Source organism: Sciurus carolinensis, chromosome 4 (genome assembly GCF_902686445.1).
Source record: "Sciurus carolinensis chromosome 4, mSciCar1.2, whole genome shotgun sequence".
In the NCBI taxonomy this organism is placed as follows: Eukaryota; Metazoa; Chordata; class Mammalia; order Rodentia; family Sciuridae; genus Sciurus; species Sciurus carolinensis.
Genome location: NC_062216.1, coordinates 46,858,922 through 46,878,856, shown reverse-complemented (window position 1 = coordinate 46,878,856; position 19,935 = coordinate 46,858,922). Strand labels below are relative to the sequence as shown.

The 19,935-nt window shown below is 34.5% G+C and overlaps 1 protein-coding gene across 11 annotated transcripts in view; it reads right to left on the bottom strand.

Annotated features, from left to right (window-relative positions):
- Nucleotides 1-19,347, bottom strand: part of Dlc1 (DLC1 Rho GTPase activating protein) — a 378,868-nt gene extending 359,521 nt beyond the window's left edge. For 6 of the 11 annotated variants that reach the window (XM_047549296.1, XM_047549295.1, XM_047549298.1 and 3 more), the window contains exons 1-2: nt 18,310-18,603; nt 3,859-5,000 (exon numbers count right to left, since the gene is read on the bottom strand). In XM_047549296.1, the coding sequence (XP_047405252.1) occupies nt 3,859-4,875 (1,017 nt within the window). In that variant the 5' untranslated portion in view covers nt 4,876-5,000; nt 18,310-18,603. Of the gene's footprint in view, nt 1-3,858; nt 5,001-18,309; nt 18,604-19,054 lie in introns of those variants that run through there. The other 5 variants (XR_007108304.1, XM_047549288.1, XM_047549290.1 and 2 more) reach the window with 5 other exon arrangements.
- Nucleotides 19,348-19,935: the final 588 nt, after the last annotated feature.

Below are 19,935 nucleotides of genomic sequence, written 5' to 3'. Positions count from 1 at the left end.
AAGTCTACAGCCTCACTAATATCAGGATGATTAAAAAAAAAAATCATAAAATTAGTTGAGTTTATAGTTAGAATGTGGAATTCAGTGTCTTTTCAAAGTTCATATTTTTCCAAAATCTTTTCAAGTTTATTTTGCTTCATAATATGGTTTATTCCTTGTCTTATGTGAGCAAATAAAAACACTTTATAAGTTTATGTAATTATTATGGTTATTCAAAAATTTGGAGAATATTTAAATAGCAGAAGACTGAATTTTAGATTCTCTTTAGTGAACCTCTACCAATCCCAAATACACTAGTTCTTAAAAAAAAAAAAAAAAAAAAAAAAAAAAAAAAAAGATCTAACCTTAGGTCTTTCCCTGTGTATTTTGCTTATTTTCCATCTTCACATTTCTTTCGGTTTGAAGAGACCACTTCTTAGACTGTTTCCCTCCTCCAGACATCTTTGGAATCTGTCTATGAGAATTGCATTTAACCAGCTGTCTCACCGCAGGGATGCAGCCAAGGCCCTATGAGCACTTGTCATCTGCCCCACGACCTCGGGGTTCATTCACTAATGCCTGGCTTATAATCCATTTGTTTTCCTTGGCTTTTAGTAGCTTCTATTTCATGACTTATTTCATTATCTTTAAGGAAATTATTAGCTTAAAAGGTTAATGCTTAGATATACTACAGATGTAGTTCTCCACAATTGAGAATCCTAATGTGTGTGTGTGTGTGTGTGTGTATGTGTGTGTGTGTATCTCCTGAATGGTCAGAAGTATTATTGGACATCAAGAAAAAATAAGTTGTGCAAAACCATGAACGCCTGTCAAGATATATGGATTTCAAGAAATGATAATGTATATCTAAAACCCAATGATATCTCCCAGAGCATTATTTTAATACATTCTGGGTATTGCTATTATAAGCCCTGCTTTAGTTGATTTTGGTTTTTCTGTAAGTCTTAGAATCTTGATTATGTCCTGTTATGATTTGCATGTGAGGTGTCCCTCAAAAGCCCCTGTTAATGCAGGCCTATTCAGAAATAAAATGATTAGATTATGGGAGCTGTATTCTAATTAGTCCATTCTAGTTTGCATGAATGGGGTGTGTCTGGAGAAGGGGTGTCACTGGGGGTGTGTCCTAGAAGGGTACATCTTCCTACTTCTTGACCCCTCCAGTTGCTGAGCAGATTTTCCCCACTGGGTCCTTCCCCCATAGTGTGCTGCCTCACCTTGGGCCCTGAGCAATGGAGCTGGTCACCTGTGGTCTGGGAACTTTGAAACCATGAACTACGAATAAGCTTTCCCACCTCTAAGTTGTTCTTGTTCTTGTCAGGTATTTTGGTCACAGCAGTGAAAAGCTAACTAAAATTCATCCCGATAAAGCCGTATTCAGAAATACAGTGAAGAATTTGATTCACTCACATGACCATCAGATAATGGGTTGATTCAAATTCTCTGATTGGACTAAAATGATATTACTTAATGCTATATTTTACTTTTCCAAGCTTTCACCTAATATTATTGCTATAACTGACTCTCTCTCTATATATATATATACACACACATATACACATACACACACATTATATCATTTTTTATAAAAATTAAGTAGGGTAAAAAGTGAAAACACCTGCTTTCAACATTTTAAATTCTACTCATTCAAAGTGACTACTATAAATATTGTGCCCATTTATCTGAGATTTTGCACATTCTTACTCAGTCATATGGAGAGGTTTATTCTTCTGCTAATACCTTTTTATCGATTTCTATACATACATTTTTCATGTAACATTTGGATGTATATACATGTTGGTCTGCCATTGCATAATTCCAGATACACTGTGTCATGAACATCTTTCAGAATTAGTGCATGTGGATCTCACTTCATTTTCTATAGAACAGGTAAATAATAGCATTCCATATAATAGATAAATAACAAATTCTTTATTGACGGAAATTTAGGCTACTCTCTTTTGTTTTCAGGAACATACAATACCACAATAAACATCTCTGTACATATCTTTTTGTGAATATGTTCTGATTTCTTTAGTAAGATTTGAAAATGGCTAATTACCAACTTAAAGGTATTTATTTTAACACCGATTCAATAATGAATAAAATAAAAAATTCCTATGCATTTTAGTTCTAAGGACTTCTTCCGTAACCATTTTTTCGAGAATAAAATTTGAACCTGACCTTTTACATTTAACTTTTTCATTGCAAATCATCCCAAACTGTTGTAGAGTCAAAGTAAATATTCCACCAGACAATGTCACAACACTTTAGAATAACAGAATGCTTAAAATAGATTATTTAAGTTAGAACTTGTAAATGAGATATAATTACAGCTCTCAAAATGCAACAAAGCTACAGCAACATGTCCAAGAGTAAATCCTTTCCAGCATTCTTAGTATTGATATAAATGTCCAAATGGTGAGCACATGTTTAGGGAATGTTTAATGTTTCTGTCGGCAGTTGGTCAAGATTTGTCTTATTTTAGGGGAGCTATGTCATAGGTCAGCTGAGACTTTCTTATGTCATTATTGCACTCCCTCCAACAGAATTGATAGGATATATGGAAATTTCTGGAAAAGTGACCCAAGCATTCCAATCATAACAACTTTATGGAACATTAACGTTTTAATACAATTTATGTAAGGAAGGGAAGATGGCCAGCAGCACGGAATACTCTGTTGGCATGCAGTTTGAACACACCGATTTTTCCTGTAAAGTCTTTGCTTTCACTTAAACGAACTCATGACACATTACTGATCTAGTTTGTTAGCTAAACCACAGTTTATGGAAACCAGATTTTTTTTTTTTTTTACCACAGAGAGTTGGGGAAGTTTTTTTTTCCTCATTGTAGGTAGACAGCCCTCATTAAAAAGAACTAAGAACATTAGTTTTGTGTTTAGTAGAATTGCAACTAATAGATTAAGATTATATCAACAGAGGTTGGTAAGAAAGCATATTTTAATTATTACACAAAGTGTCAGATCTGTAGGGTCTTTTTTAATGCCAGTTGGCATGTGGGATGTATAGGAGAAGTTGTACTTGGACTTATATCAGGATTAGACAACACTACACTGAAGAACATCTCTGTACATATATTGGAGAGTATTGAAGTTTTGGTTAAGAGTTCACTAGTTAGAACATAAATCAATGTAGTAATACCTCAGCACTTGCTTCTTTCACTTGGAAGCTTCCTAGGGGATCCAGGCTTCTAAAGAATTAGTCAAAGGGGCCTTAACTTAAAAAAAATTAATTTCGATATTGACTTTTTTCGTATTTTAAAATTGCAGTAAAAAATAGAAATTATGCTGCATCTATTGCTGGTGAGTATGCAAGGGTATCATTTAAACAGTATCAGACATTAGGTGGGGGGAGGGGTTGTTTGTTGCCTTTAAACATGTAAAAGTGGTGATTTTTAATATGTGACTTATACTACTCCTACTATGATAAAATATACTTTTTGAAGGGAAAAAGACCCAAATAAAGGATCCTAAATAAAAATATCACAACTTCCCTTCTAAAAGTTAGATTTTACTCTTCAAGGCCTTGAACTGCATAATTAGGAGTTAGGTTATGGTTATTCAGTTCCAACTGGAGAAAGATGTCAAATTTTGTCTTCAACATGATTTCAAAAGAGAATGTCCACAAGTCATCATAAATATTATCAGTGAAATAGAAAGATAATTCTATTTTAATTTTTACATATTTTGATGGTTTCACCAAGTGGATAGTGTTTAATAGCTGCATTATAGGGCAAAAGAACCATCTACAAAGCTTTTTAATCTAAGCAAAATAATAAGTGATGAAAATTGGGATATTTACAAAATTTCAAAAGCCAGATGATGTGTGCATGTGTCTTACCTTTCTCTTGCGAAGTCTGACTTGGCTCTCTGTGGGCTCTTGGGTGGTCAGAGAGTCCCTCACGTGTAAACACTGCATGCCATCTTCCATGTTGATCTTTGGAGGACTTTTGTTTTGATGTTCTGAGAAACCGCTCTTCTCCAGGTCGATTTCAGCAGACATTCCACCAGGGCAGGAAGGAGGGTGCAGAAGGCAGCTTCCAAAATCTGCTTTTAATAATGGCAGTCCTCTGTCTGTGCAAGGAGTAGCCAAGAACTCATCCTGTATGACATTGTGGGTATTTCTTTCAGGTTCACCTTTACTGAAGTCAGGTTTCCTTCGTTGTTGAGCAATTACGGCAGAATTAAGCAATTGCTTCTCAGGCACAATATCTTTCACATTCAAAGAATCAAGCATATTTACTTTAGATGCATCCTTTGTTTCATTTAAGCTTATATTATTACAAAGCTCCAGGCTTTTTCTTATAGCATCAACAGCTTTATTTTCCCCACCATCTTCTACCAAATCAATTTCACCAGTCATTCCCCAGGAGTTATAAGAATCTTTGTTACTTTCCATGATGGGCAGTGTCTTTACCAAGGAGCCTGCTCCTTCGACACCATGCTGGTCTGATATTTTATGCCCTTGGGTAGTTAAAATCTGTTTATCATTCACAAGATAGAGATCAGAATCGGTATCCTCATCAGAAATATGCACTAGTGTTTCTGTGCTGGCCTCCAGAGAAAGAAACTGATCTTCACCTTCATGACTGTCATCTTCATCCACCTCCTTTGAAATGTGACCCATTGGTCTCCCAGGAAAATCTCTCAGCTCTGAACCGTGACAGCAGTCTGGGAGTGAAACACACTTCTCTTTGCGGTCCACATTTAGAGTTGCATCTTTTTCCATACTTGCCTGCAAGCTGTCGGCTACTAGTCCATGATGACATGCTGTGTTGCAATCATCAGAATTAAAAGGCTGTCCCATCCGTTGGGTCACATGTTCTTCCCAGCTTCTCTTTCTGATAGCTACAGACATGTCATCATAGTTTAACGACAGACAGAGAGATGCATTCCATATGAGGCTAAAGGAGATGGAACTTGATGAAAGATTATTTCAAATTCATGGGTCAAAGAACAGAGTGAATTTTGTCATTTCGCCACCTATTAAAAAATTTAAAAAACATGCAGTTAAAGATGCATTTCTACTGTCAAAATACATCTTGGGGGAAAAAAGCACTTCTCTGTGTCATGAAGGCAGAGGTAAGAAATCTTATAAAACTGTCTCATAGCTTTGAAAGGTCTATTTGTTTAAGATGCAGCCTCATAATAAAGAAGAAAATTTTACATTTATTATCTCTGGTCAAAAATTATCAGCAATAATTTTAAAAGCAGTTGGGCTGATCTATTAATGAATAAAGATATAAATACCAAACACTTAAGACTCCATTTAGAAAATATTTGGATTGAAATATTTGAGAAAAATCACTGGAAGAAACTTGTTGCTTTAGCTTATCCTCCAGTTCACTTTTGTGAACACAAGTTGTTAAAGAAATCTATTGGTTGTTTGGTTTAAATTGCAACAAAAGCCACCAGGGAACTATCTATGCAAAACTTGAGCTGTAGAAACTGCATGTGTAATGTATTAGTGTGTGAAAGAATTAATACTGATCCCAAATGGTCAGGATGTATTTACTCCAGGGAATGACTAAGAAATATGGAATAATTCAGTTTAACTCATATTAACACACAGTTCATAAGTAAGAAAGCATAACATATACGATTTACAGTACTTTGTGACAGATACATCATGCATTCTATTACTGCTACCACTAGCTATCACACTAGTAATATTGAAGCTTACATAAATTAAATAACTTGTCCAATGTATACATCTAAGAAGTAAGTCCATATTCAAACTAGGTACTGGTTTTAGGGCCCAGGCTCAGATAACCAGTAAAATTCATTGACTCCATGTAGTTTGGAAAATCTACTTCATCCCTTCTTATGTATCTGTAGTATGTATAAACTCTAAATACTTCTCAGGAATTCAAGTGAGCCAGAAAGAAGATATGAGAATGATAAAACATTAAGACTAATCTTCAAAAACTTGAAACTCATTCTCTTTGGGTGTCTAAGAAGTTTGGCTTATGTATTTCAGTTAGAATTTGACCATATAATTTTAAATAAACAAGAAAATCATATGTAAGATAAAGTCATAATATATAAACACTTTCCAGGTATAAATAATTATGCCTTGAATTATTCAAATCCCTTTGATTAAAGAAGTAAACTCAACCTTATAAATTGATCAACCCAAATACCATTCCACAGTGAAACCAAATTACTGCACTATAAATGAAAAACCCCAAAGAGCAGACATTTAGGTTTTACTTAGCACAAGAAGTGTCAGCACATAACATGGATTGGCTTATTGATTTCACCCATAAACAAGATTAACTCTTATGCTGGTTTGGGGACATTTCAGTGTATTGAAACAGTTTGACTCCTCACAAAAAATTTCAAGTTATTGTGACCCAGCAGATGCCAGAAAGGCAAATATTCCCATTCTATAAAGACTGGTGAAATTAAGGAATGTACTAGAATTTTGGTACGCCAGCTTGACCAAATATCTTTCTGGATGCTATTTAGTTCTCTTAAAGTTCTGTGGCCATCTTTGAAAATGGCCAGCATTCACATTTTCCATGTTGGCATTCATTTTGCACTCAAAAGAAAATATAAAGTCTCTGAATTCCATGCATAAGTCATTATAGTGTGGGAGGCTACGGAAAGTGGAAAAAACGCATAGATGCAGGCCAGAAAATTTCTGCTTTCATGGGCAAATTTGGCTTGTAATAGGGCGGTTCTGTTTTAGATGCTTTCTTTTCTTTATTTTTATCCAGGGTAGAAAGAACAAGCTAACTTAAAAAATGCCAAGTGGTATTACTGTGTCATTCCTAAGCCACATTTACATTTAAGTTGAGCCTGATTCTGGTTTCATTTCTTTTATTAACGAGAAATATAGTTTTCCATGAGGAAAAGAATATACAACAATTTTGCCTTTAAGATCTTAAAATAATTGTTAACAAACTCAAGTTTGTTAAGTGGTATTTCTATCACATCAAAGTAAGATATTATAACAAGTTCTAAGAGACTAACTACAGAGAGAGAGAGATTATAAATTAGATAGATTCGACACAGTATTAATCTTGTCCTCATATCTGATCTAGATTCTTTGGAAATTTCCAAGTCATTCTCATGAATATATACTTTTTAAATTTTAGGACAAATTTATTTTCCTAATTATTATTATGATTGTCATCATTACATTTTAAAATGCCCATTTCTTATCCTGTGATTTTAAAAAATTTCATCTCTACAACTTTTCCTTCCCAGATTTCCTATTTAAATTTTGATTTTTATATCTACCTCTGTGATTTAAAGGCTGGAAAAAGTACGAGTACATAGAACATGAGATTATTTGCAATTGCATCTGATCATACTGGTGTCATTTTCTAAATCATTTGAATTGACTTAAATCCATCCTGCGATAGAGAGAAGTCAGTAAACTTTCCTTATGGACTTCCTCATCACGCTGCCTTATTTAAAATTGTATTTCAAATTACTGACTTCTTACTGTGCACATTTATACTACATTTCTTTTCTAATCCTTTTTGTGCATTTTCATTCAAAATGAGCTCAGCTGCTGAGGATTTGGATACAGGATCTGGAAAAGTGTAGGTCATTCCAGGGTGTTGATTTTATGAAGTGAATTTCCATGGGGATTTTTCACTTTTGAAACATATGTGTTCAAACACCACTGTATTAATATTACAAGAGACTGTATGCACTTCTAGTTGTGCAACAATTCTAGAAAATATCTACAAATCGTCAAAAGTTGCTTTCTGTGACATTAGTGCATAGAATATTTGGTCCCAAAGCAGTTTCAATTTTTTCTTTTGTTTAGTTTTGTAATACCACTCCTTAACATAAGCATTCCACGGCATACAGTACACATTCCAAAATCAAACAAAATTTAATGTTATCTTATCTAACAATGACAATTGAAGACCTCCTAGTTCTAGAATTATTGACCTACATGTGACATCTAATGACCATGTTCTACTTTGCACTTGCTGCAGAAATGAACAACACCTTATAATTTGACTTGCTGATTAAGAGCACAGCTGATGATAACTGTTATTGCTGATTCTATATCCTGAGAGAAGGAACAAGTAAAGCCCCAGTGGCTGAAATCAAGAGTGTAGTAATACAGAACTGACCATAGTCATATCACAATCTCTATTAAACTCATATTTACTTAATATGTGGAAGACACTCTTCCTAACATCAGAAATATAAACCTAAATGATACAGTCTACTTTTTCTTTTGGAGTTCACAATATTGTGGGAGAAACTCATGTAAACAAAAATGAAATGTCCCATCTTGACCACAATAGGTGTACCAATACCATGGAAAGCTACACGAGTCAATATCTTGCCCTCCAGCCTTTCTTCTCTTTTTTCCTTTCCTTCTTCAATTGTAAGCATTGTTAGGGATGGTGGATATGCTAAGTAAAGTTTCACAGAGAAGGAAAACCCTGAATGAGGTCCTTGGGGGTAATGTTCTGCCTCCACATCATCTATGTCCAGTGGAACTTTAGGTAGTCTTCCACTGGCTGGAAGAAGTCTTCCTTCCCTTCTGTCTTCAGACTTACTATTTTAGAGTACTTCTTTGAAGAGAACAAAGGCAACAATAAACTCTAGAGAATTACTTGCAACTTGAAAGCTCATTAGTCACCTTGGAGGGGAGTCATGTTTCTCTGTAGTATTTCAGAAAAAATTAAGGAGAGAAATTTTTCAAAGCAAAACATCAGAAAATATTCCATAATTAATAATCTAAGTCTCCAGATGAAGAGAACAAATGGAATATGAAGTAGTACAGAACCATCCTTGTGAAATTTTGGAATGTAGGAGGTAAATTAATGATCGCTAATGCTATCTGACAGAGAAACAAGAAACTATATTTTAGGACTTGGGGATGATAATGGTATTGAATTTTTTAGAAGTAACAGTGGAAATAAGATGACAAGCAAATATGCCTTAAAAACTCTGCTGGGAATTTACTTCTACCTTAATATTATATGAAAAACCATTTATAAAAATCCTATTCTCAAAAACTACTGGATAGAGAGTTTCACCCAAATGAGAGGAAAAAGAAAAAAAAAAAAAAAAAAAACCAGAGTATTATAGACACAGCAACAAAGAAGCCAAGAATTCAACACAAACGACATGAAATGGAACTTCCAAGATGAAATCTGTGTAGCAGGTCTATAGAGCAATCATTTCACACAAATCCTGAAGTTCTCTATAAGAGGTGTCACTAAGAAAAAGAAAGAATGAAAGAGAAGGAAAGAAAAAAAAAGAAAGAAAGAAAGAAAGAAAAAGAGAAAGAAGGGAGGGAGGGAGGAAGGGAGAGAAGAAATGAAGGAAGGAAGGAAGAAAAAAGAAGAAAGGAGAAAGATGATATATATAACTACACTGAGAGGAACTTTGTAGTATAGTCAGACAATTTGGATGGGAGAATTAATAATAGCAACACAGGAAACTAGAAGAATCAATTATTAAGTTCAGGAAGACCAGTTTTATAAGAAGGCAGGGGGGACAGGAATAGGAAAGGCAGTGGAATGGAGCTAACATGACTGTCCCATGTACATATATGAATACTCCACAGTGAATCTCCACATTCACAAGACTGGGATCCTAATTAGAATATGACATACTCCATGTTTGTTTAAATATATTAAATGAACTGTAATGTCATGTATAACTAAAAAGAAAAAGAAAACGTGCAATGCAATCATATGACACTGTCTGGCTAAGTTGTGGATTTTTTTATGTAGTCAAAATAATAAATAGTAAATACTGATTTAAAATATTTATCTATTAATATTTAATAGATGATGAAACATCTATTTTTGAATCTAGGGTCTCTGAGAAAGATGATAAGGAGAATAGGCATAGAGAGCTAAACCCTCATTTTCTACAATAGAAAATTAAGAAACAATAATATCTAAAGTGGAAAAGTATTATACTACCATCACATGGTTTAGAAATATGAAGGTAAATGTCAGAAGAAATAGTTAAAACTAATCTACAATTTGATTTTTTAAATCTGAAATTCCACTGCAGATTCTACAACGTAACTGATGGGTCCAGATCCTTTCCCCTTCCCCACTCACTATAGCACCCCCTGTGATTACACAGACTGCAACCCCCACATCTTCTGCAACTTAAAATATTGTTTTAGATCTTTATCTTGGGCCACCAATGTCAATACAGTTTTCCATGAAATTCTTAGGTGATTTAGTTTAAGGATTCCTCCCCCTTCCAAGCCTTCTGGGAATTCCTCAAATTCAGGACAGTTATTCTTGGTAATTATCTTAGCCATAGACTTTCTGAAATGTTATCTGAATAGAAATTTAAGATTCATAAAATAATATGTAAATAGCAGTCAATCAGCAAATAAATAGGAAAAGAGGAATTCTCCATTGCAGCATTCCTGAACTTTTTGGACACCTCACTTATGGTACTTGGAAAAATGACAACTTTAAGTCCATCTTCTCAAAAGTGGATGCCTTGTTTTGTCTTTTGGGATTTTATATATATATCTATATCTATCTATCTATCTACATATATACACACACACATATATTACATATATATGTGTATATGTACACATATACACATAAACATACACACATTTATATAAATATATACATAAAATGTGTATGTATATATATAGAGAGACACATATATGCATATATAAATATATACAACACATACACAATATATAGGTATAAATAAATGAACACATGATTGATTTCTGGGCTGTATATACACATATTTTTATATATGTGGGTGTGTATATATATATATACATATACATATACAAATAAATGAATATGTGATTAATTCCTAGGCTCTTTTTAAACACGACCACACAGTCCTCTATATTTAATAGAAGCAAAAAGAGAAATGTAACCATATTGCTACCTTCCTTTTCTTACTTTTTCCTTGGATGGTTAGAATTTATTCTGGTTTCCCTAGAGTCTTTCTTCCTGGTTATACATCTCCTGTTAAATTTCTAGGTTATATTCTGCTTCTACTATTGCTTAAATCACATGCACGTGTGCATGCATGCGTGCGCGCGCACACACACACACACACACACACACACACGAGTTACCACAGAGCATGGCATTCAGTCCCTGTGAAAAGGGAGAGAGGGAGAGAAGATATGAGGAGAAAAACCTCCTTTCACTTAAACATAGATTATACTTTCTAAAAGGTACTCTTGCAAGAAAAGAATAGATCTGAACCAAGAGGATAACACCTCAAAGTTTTGTTGTTATATAATCAGGATCACACTGGTGGGATGGAGACACTGGGAATATGAATATCTTCTTGAAGTTCTAAATCTTAATATTTCTTAGTTACTCTCAGGAAGTCAGACTTGTACATAGTACATGACCCTGAATATTTACAATCAACAATCTAGAAAGAGACATGAGTTTAGCTTAATACAGTTCTTCAAATGTGTGGTGAACTGATGTCGAAGTGACTCTTCATTACAAAGCAATTGTGCAGGCCAAAATGATATTCTTTTTCTTGATCAAATGGTTGAAAAACAAATTACCAAGCAAACTAGATTGTGCACATTGGGACACTTTCCCACTGTCGCCCAACTCAACAATAAAATGAAGAGGCATGCTTTTCATTGGCAACTAAAGTACCAAGATGCTCATTTGCAACTAGAAGACTTAGTGCAGATAAGAATTTTTAAAAATTCCTTTATGAGAAAAAAACAAAAATGTAAAACACTTTTAAGAAGCATTTTTCTGAGTCTAGTCAAGACAGTCAACTTTTAATAAAAGATAAGTACTGCTCTTTCTTTGAAATATTTACATTGTGTAATCCAAATTAGAGGAAGATAGAATTAAGTTGTGGGAAAAAGTTTTAATAATACAATGTAAGAATTTTGTTCTTTCTTTAGCATCAATCTGTTCCTTAATCTCTCACAAAATCATTCTCTGTTTTCCTTTTATATTCTTTGTCTAATGTTGGAATTTACTCATTATACTTCATTAGTTCTCAATGGAAAACATAAAACTCCTGTTGAAATTTTTTATTAGTAAACTGCTTAATGGAGATTGAAATATTATATATGAAAGAGGCTCCTTGTCTTTAAGCTATCTGGAAGTCACTAAAAACATTAGCAGATTACAATATAAACTGTCTATAATGAACCAAGTGGAATAAGTGTGATACCACTTTTTTCCAAGAGAACACTTCCAAGTTCCCAACACTTTTGGTTTTCAGAACAAAAATGAAGATGTATGTATATATGTATATCTCAGAGCTTTCATGGAACTTGGAAAACTTTTTCTCATTCTTTGTTCTCAGAATAAAATTACTCCAGGAATCAGGCAAATTTGAAAATTAACCCTTACCATCTACTAGAAGTCCGCTCATCAGAAAAGAGCAGGGTGTTGCAAAATTGGAAGCTATTATTTTGGTGGTGCCCTATTTTTATCTCCAGGTTCCTGAGTAGTATCTAATTTTCTTGCTGGGAGGAGTCCAGATCCTGGCAGGGCTTGACTTACCACCCACTTTTTAGCTCAGGGCAGTCCGTCATGCAGATTCTCTAAAAGTCTTAAGCAACCCACATGAAATTTGAGGAAATCTTGGAACATTCCTGATATTTTTCCTGTTATCATTAAGATCTTTTTGGGGATATGTGGTTTACAGAAGGTCCCTGATTTAACACAATCTTGAGAGACAATATTGCCTCACGGATGCAGCAATTTCTAGACACCTGTATTTCTTGGGGTCTCCATGTTTTATTTTTAAAAGCATAAAGCCTTTTCAATAGTAGTGTTCCACCCTATAGGTCTAGAGCACCTGTGGCATTCAGCGCCACACTGTGCCTTAGATGAGTTCTGCAAAGCAATTCATTAATGAATCATCACTTTTCCGTATCTCCTTTCCATAGAATCCCTTGTAAACAAGAAAAAGTATTGCCTTTTCTGTAACTTGTTTCAGTTGGAATTTTCCATGCAGTAGGAAATAGCTTAGAGTTAAATTTGATGCTAAAAATTTGGCTGCCTCCCCCCTTTTTTGGATGGCAAAGTTAAATGATTGAAATGTGGTTTTGCCTCATAAAAAGATATTTCTGCACAATAAAGGGACATGGGTTATAATTCTTTATCATCACCATAATGAGATGTGACTTTGCTTAAGTGTTCACTTTATTTTTAGCTTTGCTATCATTTCTAAGAACACTCTAGCAGTAGACCTAGTAATCACTAAGGGTAAATAAAGATAACAGCTACATGGACACAGGTGCTCAAATACCAAGGTGACAACAGGGGACTGAGGTTTTAGTCATTAGACAAGCTCAGTTTTCACCCAAGTCAAGAAGAAACTATTGGGCTCTTAACCGGTTCTGTTAGCTCCGCATCTTTTAGGGATTGATGACTCTAATAGCAACTTTTGTCCTGTGGTTAAATATCTATAATTTCATTTCATTTTATTTTCTACATATATATTTGAGCTTGTTTTTATCACTGCTTCCTTTTGTATATGAACTTATGTAACTTTTCATTTAAAACAATGTCTAGGAGCTCACGCTTCTGGTTCATAAGCAATATTAAGGGAATTAGGAACTTTTCATGATAATGATAATAGTAAAAGTAGAAAAAACTTTCATTTATTAAAAATAAGTAATGGACCAGTTACTCTGTTTGATGTGTTACTTATACTATCTCTGTTAGTAATAATACAAATACTAAAAAATAGGGAGAAAAGTTTGCAGGACTAAGTAATCAGCCCAACATCAAACTATCTCCTCATTATGTAAAGGGAAGATATCTGTTAAAGAATTTTTTTTTTTTCTGATTCTGGGTTCTGGCTTATTTGCCTAAATTCAATGTGCCTCAGTTTTATCACGTCTATAATGGGAATAATGAGAAATTGTTGAGGGGAAAATAATAACAATGAACTAACATAACCATAATGAGTTTGTAACATACACAGAGCACTGAGTTCAAGGCAGAATGCAAGCAATCATGATGGGCACTGCTACTGCTGATGGTGATGGTGATGATGATGGTGGTGATGACGTGGACGATAAGGACTCCATTAACTTTTGACTGATCTTAGTTGCAGAATTCATGGCTGAGTATGAGCTAAAACTAACTCTTGCCATTTTATTTCAGTAGATAGGTGTGATTAGACTAAAATGTAAAACACAATGATTCAAGGACTATCCAATGGCAAAGATGAAGTCAAGGCGAGTGTTCTGAGTCTGCCCAGGACTTTTTCAGTGAATCACTCTGTTTAAATTGTGGAAAAATCACTAGTGCTCTGTTCTCTCTGGCCTCATGTAACTTTTCATTTCAAACTATTTCTGGAAGCACATGCTTCTGGTTCTTAATTAACTTGAAATGTCATCTTACAAGAGTGATGCTAACCTCTGGCTTCAGCCTTTGATGACTTTTGCCAACCACTTATTTTTCTTCCCCTTTAATAATTATTATTCTATCGTTAATAGGATATCTGGAAAAAAAGTTCAACTCCCACTTATTAACACTTTCCAACCCTGATTTTCTTTCACCTTCTTTTCTCTTTCCCTCCAGTCATTCTACAAGCATTTATTGACAAATGGTATTGACAATTCCTAACATGCTATATATTTTGCTAACTGCTGCGAATAACAAGAAGCCCAAATTAAATTTCTAAACTTGCTCTTTGATCTTTTGACCTCATTTCCATTAGTAGGACTGATTTTCTCTTTGAATTATTTGAACTGTATTGCTAAAATGCCTTGTTATTGTAGTCCAATACAAAAGCAATCTTCACACATACAAACAGCTACAATTGTCTCTTCCATTCATCTCTCAATTAATGAGCAAATTCATAGGCACTAAGTGAATTGTCGCCTTTCAGTTTTTGCATCTGAGTTCCTGTTAAGTTCACTTACATATATTCTATAGTCCTTTGATTAAAATGAACAATTTCTTCTCAAATTCAATTTCAAAGTTAACACTTCATCTTTGTATTGTTTAACTTCCTTAAAAATGAATTCCATGTATTTCTCAAAATTCTATGTTAGTAACTGTCAAAACAGAACCATAGAAATAAATTCTGAATCACACTAAAGCCAGTCAAGAGTCATGCTTCTCCAAAAACCTATTTGACTTAAATTGTGCTGAGTTTTAATAGATTTGTTCTCCTGTACATTAATGACATTTCTCTATTTTGATAATAAAATCATACCCCAGGTCTGGGTCATTTTCCATTTGACACCGTGTTGTACCATGATGGTTTTTAAAGAGTTGTTCTCATTGTAAGATAATACTGGCACAGTTCATTCATTTTGCAAGAAGAAACAAATAAAATATATATATAAATTTTACACTGGCCATTTAGACTTAAGTCCATGAGACCTATTCCTCTATAAACTAGATCAAACTACACCTTAAGAATTTGTAGCAAGGTGTAAGGTAAAAGTAGGTTTGGAAAAATCTAAAAAAATCCTCTTTTTTAAAAAAAACTATAATCTTAAAAAAATAAAGAAATGATGAGTTCCCTTACTAGTAATTGTGCAGTCAATCATAAGCTGCTGCTTACTGCATATATGCCTCATTTCATAAATGCATAGTGTGGTGACTCTGGAGGTGGTGAATAGTGTTATTTTTAGGTGGTATTAATATCAGAAAAGTCAATTTGGTTCATGAAAATGATCAAACAAAACAAAACAAAAACCAAGAACTATTACCCAGTATCACGACACACATTCTCTCTAAAGAAAGGTCATCCGTTAGAATGTGATATACTAGTTTTATGAGGTAGACTCTTGCTTGGAAAGTACAGTGCTTCAGTCTACACAGCAGTGTATATTGTCAGATATGATATATGATACAGATGACCCAGCCAACTCTCCCCTTTTACACTGCACTGCTGAGACATTCATTTATACACTGTAAAAAAGTCTGTATTCTGTAACTGAAGGACTTTGTAGAAGGCTTAGTGTAGATATATGAACCAAAGGATTGGAAACATTCTGTAGAAGTGAAGGTGAAATAAACTTGGATTCTTTGGTCTAGAAATGTACATTTATGTTTTCATAGACCATTTGAACTTTTTATATTTCCATTGAAGGAAAAAAAATAGAACTAAAAATAGACTGAAGTAATAGGGATTTAGGAGAGATTAAAAAAAAAAAGACTGGGTACCTGAGATTCTTAAATCAATTCCAAAGTGGGAATTGTAAAGTTGCTCTAAAGGTCACTGGTTGGGATAGGTTTTTTTTATGGTATCATTTGAATACAAGAATGTGAAGTAGACAAACTTTTTTCTAGCCTTGTTTTTAAAGAAATGCTAGTTTAAAATGAAAATAATTATTAGCATAAGGATAATTTTCTTGAATGAGCATGAAACATAAATAGTCACAAAACAATTTACTCCTCTAACATGTTTGTTGAAGTCAATAAATCTTTTTAAGGAAACATTTGCATTTGAATAAACTCCATGATTTAGTGAATTTGATTCTCTTTTTAAAATCATATTTTTTTCTTCATTAGTCACACTGGTATAGCTTTAAATATTTGTGTTTCTTCATTAGAATCTCTAATTTTCTTTCTGCAAAGTAATCTTCCAGTTAACATGGTCATACTTCATTATGCATACTTATTACTTGAGAGCAAGACATTGTGGTATAAAGATATCTAAATGATGAATCAAGGCACTGTGGTTCCACTATCATCACTTCTTGGAGCCAGCAGTGTGACCTTGGACAGGTCACCTTTGAACGTCATTCCTCAGCTTCCTTGACAACTCAAGAGTATTGAGAAATGGTGAACTCTTATGCTCTTTCCTTCCCTGATGTTCTATTCAGGAATTTTATTGTCATAATATAGATAAGTCAGAATTTCTTTTCCTTTCCCCCTCCCTCCCTTCCTTCTTTTTTTTTTTTTTCCTCCTTCAATTCTCCTCTCCCTCTTTATTTTCATTCTGAATATTCCCTTCCCTCCCTCCTTCCTTCCTCTCTTTCTTCCTTCCTTCCTTTCCTCTTTTTCTTTTCACAGAGCTGGGCATGGAACCCAGGACCTCATGCATGGTAGGAAAGTACTCTACCACTGAGGCACACACCCAGTCTACAGAATTTCATTTTTAACATTTGAAAAAATAAATGCTATTTCTTATATTTTAATTTTAACATGTTTAATTCTTGATGACTAACTAAAAGTAATCAGTTTCTAGCATAGAAATTAAGAATAAGTTAGCCAAGAGAGTAAATGGTCACCTTGCACTATACAACAGTTTATATTTTGATTTGATTTTGTCAGATCCAACTGCCAAAACCTCTCTCCTTTAGTATGTTTTTTGTTCATCTAATAGATTTGGAAATACATGTGAATATTATTCCCTTTACATACCATTTTATATTATTTCCAAAAGACAATGATTTTCATTCTGAATATTCAGAAATATAACAGTATGTTATTTATTATAAGCCCATGCTACTTCAATCCTTACTACATTTATTTACTCATAGAGCATGCATTTAAATGTGAAGATATATTAGAGATATTTTAGTCGGGTGGAAATGTAATTTTTGATTACACTAAGTATGGACATATGATCCGTTTTCATACGGTTTTACTGATTTGGGTTGCTTTGAAATAGTAAGGAGTGTCATTGTCATTGAGATTTACTTCAATTATTCAAAATAGTCACACAATATATAATCTGAGGAGTGAATGCAGGAAATTTAATATAAATTAAATCCACTTCTGATGTTTACATTGCCAAAACTCATATTAAAATACAGTTAGGACAGAAATAACATCAGAAATTTCAAGTTGACCTCTTTAAAAAATGAAATCTTTAGGATGTCCATTAGCAGCCTGTGGTTAAAACTGGCTTGGGGAAAGAGTGAGGAATCCAAACTTCACAGTGTTAATTGTGACACAAAAGACTCTTTGGGGGCTCATTATCAAGAAAAAGTCACACTAGTGCTATCTACCCTTTCCATTGGCAAAAGAAGGGACAATTCCTTTACACCTCACACTTATGTGTGACGAGATGTATTTGTTTCATACTATGCCATGTGTTAGAAAAATAGTCCTACAGGTCTATTAATAAATAAGAATAAGAAGGGATGGAAACAAAGTGTTACTTTATAGAGGAAAAGAGTAAAATCTGGATGGAGTCTATTTTAGAAATGACATTTGGCTAAAAACGACTTGACTAGCAGTTTTCTACTTACTAAACATTTTCCACTTCTGAATCCAGGGATTAGCTCTGAAACCTAGGAAATCACCAACTCTGCGCAAGATGCTAACAATTTCTCTCACTCTGCTTCTTCAAAGATTATCTCTAAGCATAGACAATCTAAGCTTCTTACCTAGACAGGAGGAGCCGCAAAGCCAGGGCATGACACCGTCCAGACTCGGGCTAGGAGAGAGGTCCAATTCGTTAGCTTCTCCAAAATATAAGTCCACATTTCGTGGTTGAGATCATGGCTCTATTCTAAGCAGTTTTACGCAGTGTGTGATTCTAACAAAAACACCCTCCGCAGCTGGAGGGAGCCTCCGCTGAAGCCGGATCCTGTCAAGGCGTTCCTAGTGACTTCTGTCTACTAAATTCAGACTGATGTTTTGCGAAAGGGGCCTCCACCACCAGGCCCAGATTGCCTGGAAAGTATTTCCTGCCTCTGAGAAGTGTGCATGTGAGAGAGGCTGCACGAAGCGGAGGGGAGGGGTGGAAAGAGGGCAGAGCGCCTGGGCTTTTAGGAGTTCTGAGTTTTCACAGAACTGAAGTGAGTTTGTCAAAGCTCTTGAGGTGATTAGCTAGAGAGTCATAAAGTCCTAAAGTTCTTTCTATCCCACACTTATGAGAAAAGGAAAAATAAAAAAGAGAGAGAAAAACAAAAGAAACATACTCCCCCATCTACAGTTTCTCCAATATATTGAATGTATATACACAACTTCATCAAAAGACCTTTGCCAGTGCTCATTTCAAAAGATCTTTTAAGAGAGCAAGATGAATTTAGAGCTTTTAATAGTCTTTCTTTTAAATTTTAACCCCCACCCACGTTTTTTAAAACATTACTTAAAATTTAAAAATGCTGCAGCCTTAACATTCTGTACCTGAGAAGATCTGTAAGTCGAATCCCAAGAATCCAGTAAATAGAACGTTTTCTTCAAATTCTCTCTGATCCCAAGAATTCTTTGCAGAATAAAGTAGTTTGGGTTACAGCATATGGTGCATTACCTCTAGTCGGGATCCTCCAGTTACACAAACCCAGTGCTGGAAAAGCAGAAGACAGACTCCATCTTGATCATATTAGAGTCTTGCTGACATTAAACACTTGCAACTGCTTCCATCTAGCATGACACAGTCCCTGAATCACAGCTCTAAAGCAGCGCGCGGTATCTGCATCCTTTGTCCGACACGAATTTTGTGAACTATCATCTGTTTATCTTTTCTGCTTTCTTGTGCCTCCACTGAATGACTTCCTCCTAGCTGCTCCAGGCTGGGAACTTGGACTACCATTTGGTTTTGATTAAAACCAGACAGCCAACTCTGGAGAATTTAGGGAATAAGCTAATGGAAACTGCAAGTATGGCTTTAATTAGTGCATCAATTAATAATAGATGTTAGCTCATCTTATAATAAGATGTCACAAACACAAACGCAGAGGAAGCTAAAGTCATTTTAGCAAAGAAGTTATATCAATTCTCCTTCTTTTCTTACCCAGAATTCTACTTAGGGAAAGTGGAAGGAAAGATGAAGTATGTGGCCTTGGGACATTCAGGTTGTGGAGAGACTAGTGGGGCAGTTTTGTTATTTATACCAGAGAATCAGGAAACAGCATCTCTAAGTTTGATTATCTTGTTTGGTTGAGATTACTCAGTAATGTCTCCCTCCCACTTTACTTACAATCAATGAATTCTGTTGCTCTTTATGACTTAAGCATTTTTTCGGCAATTGGCCATCAGAGGAATCTAATTATCGGGTCTTCATGTGG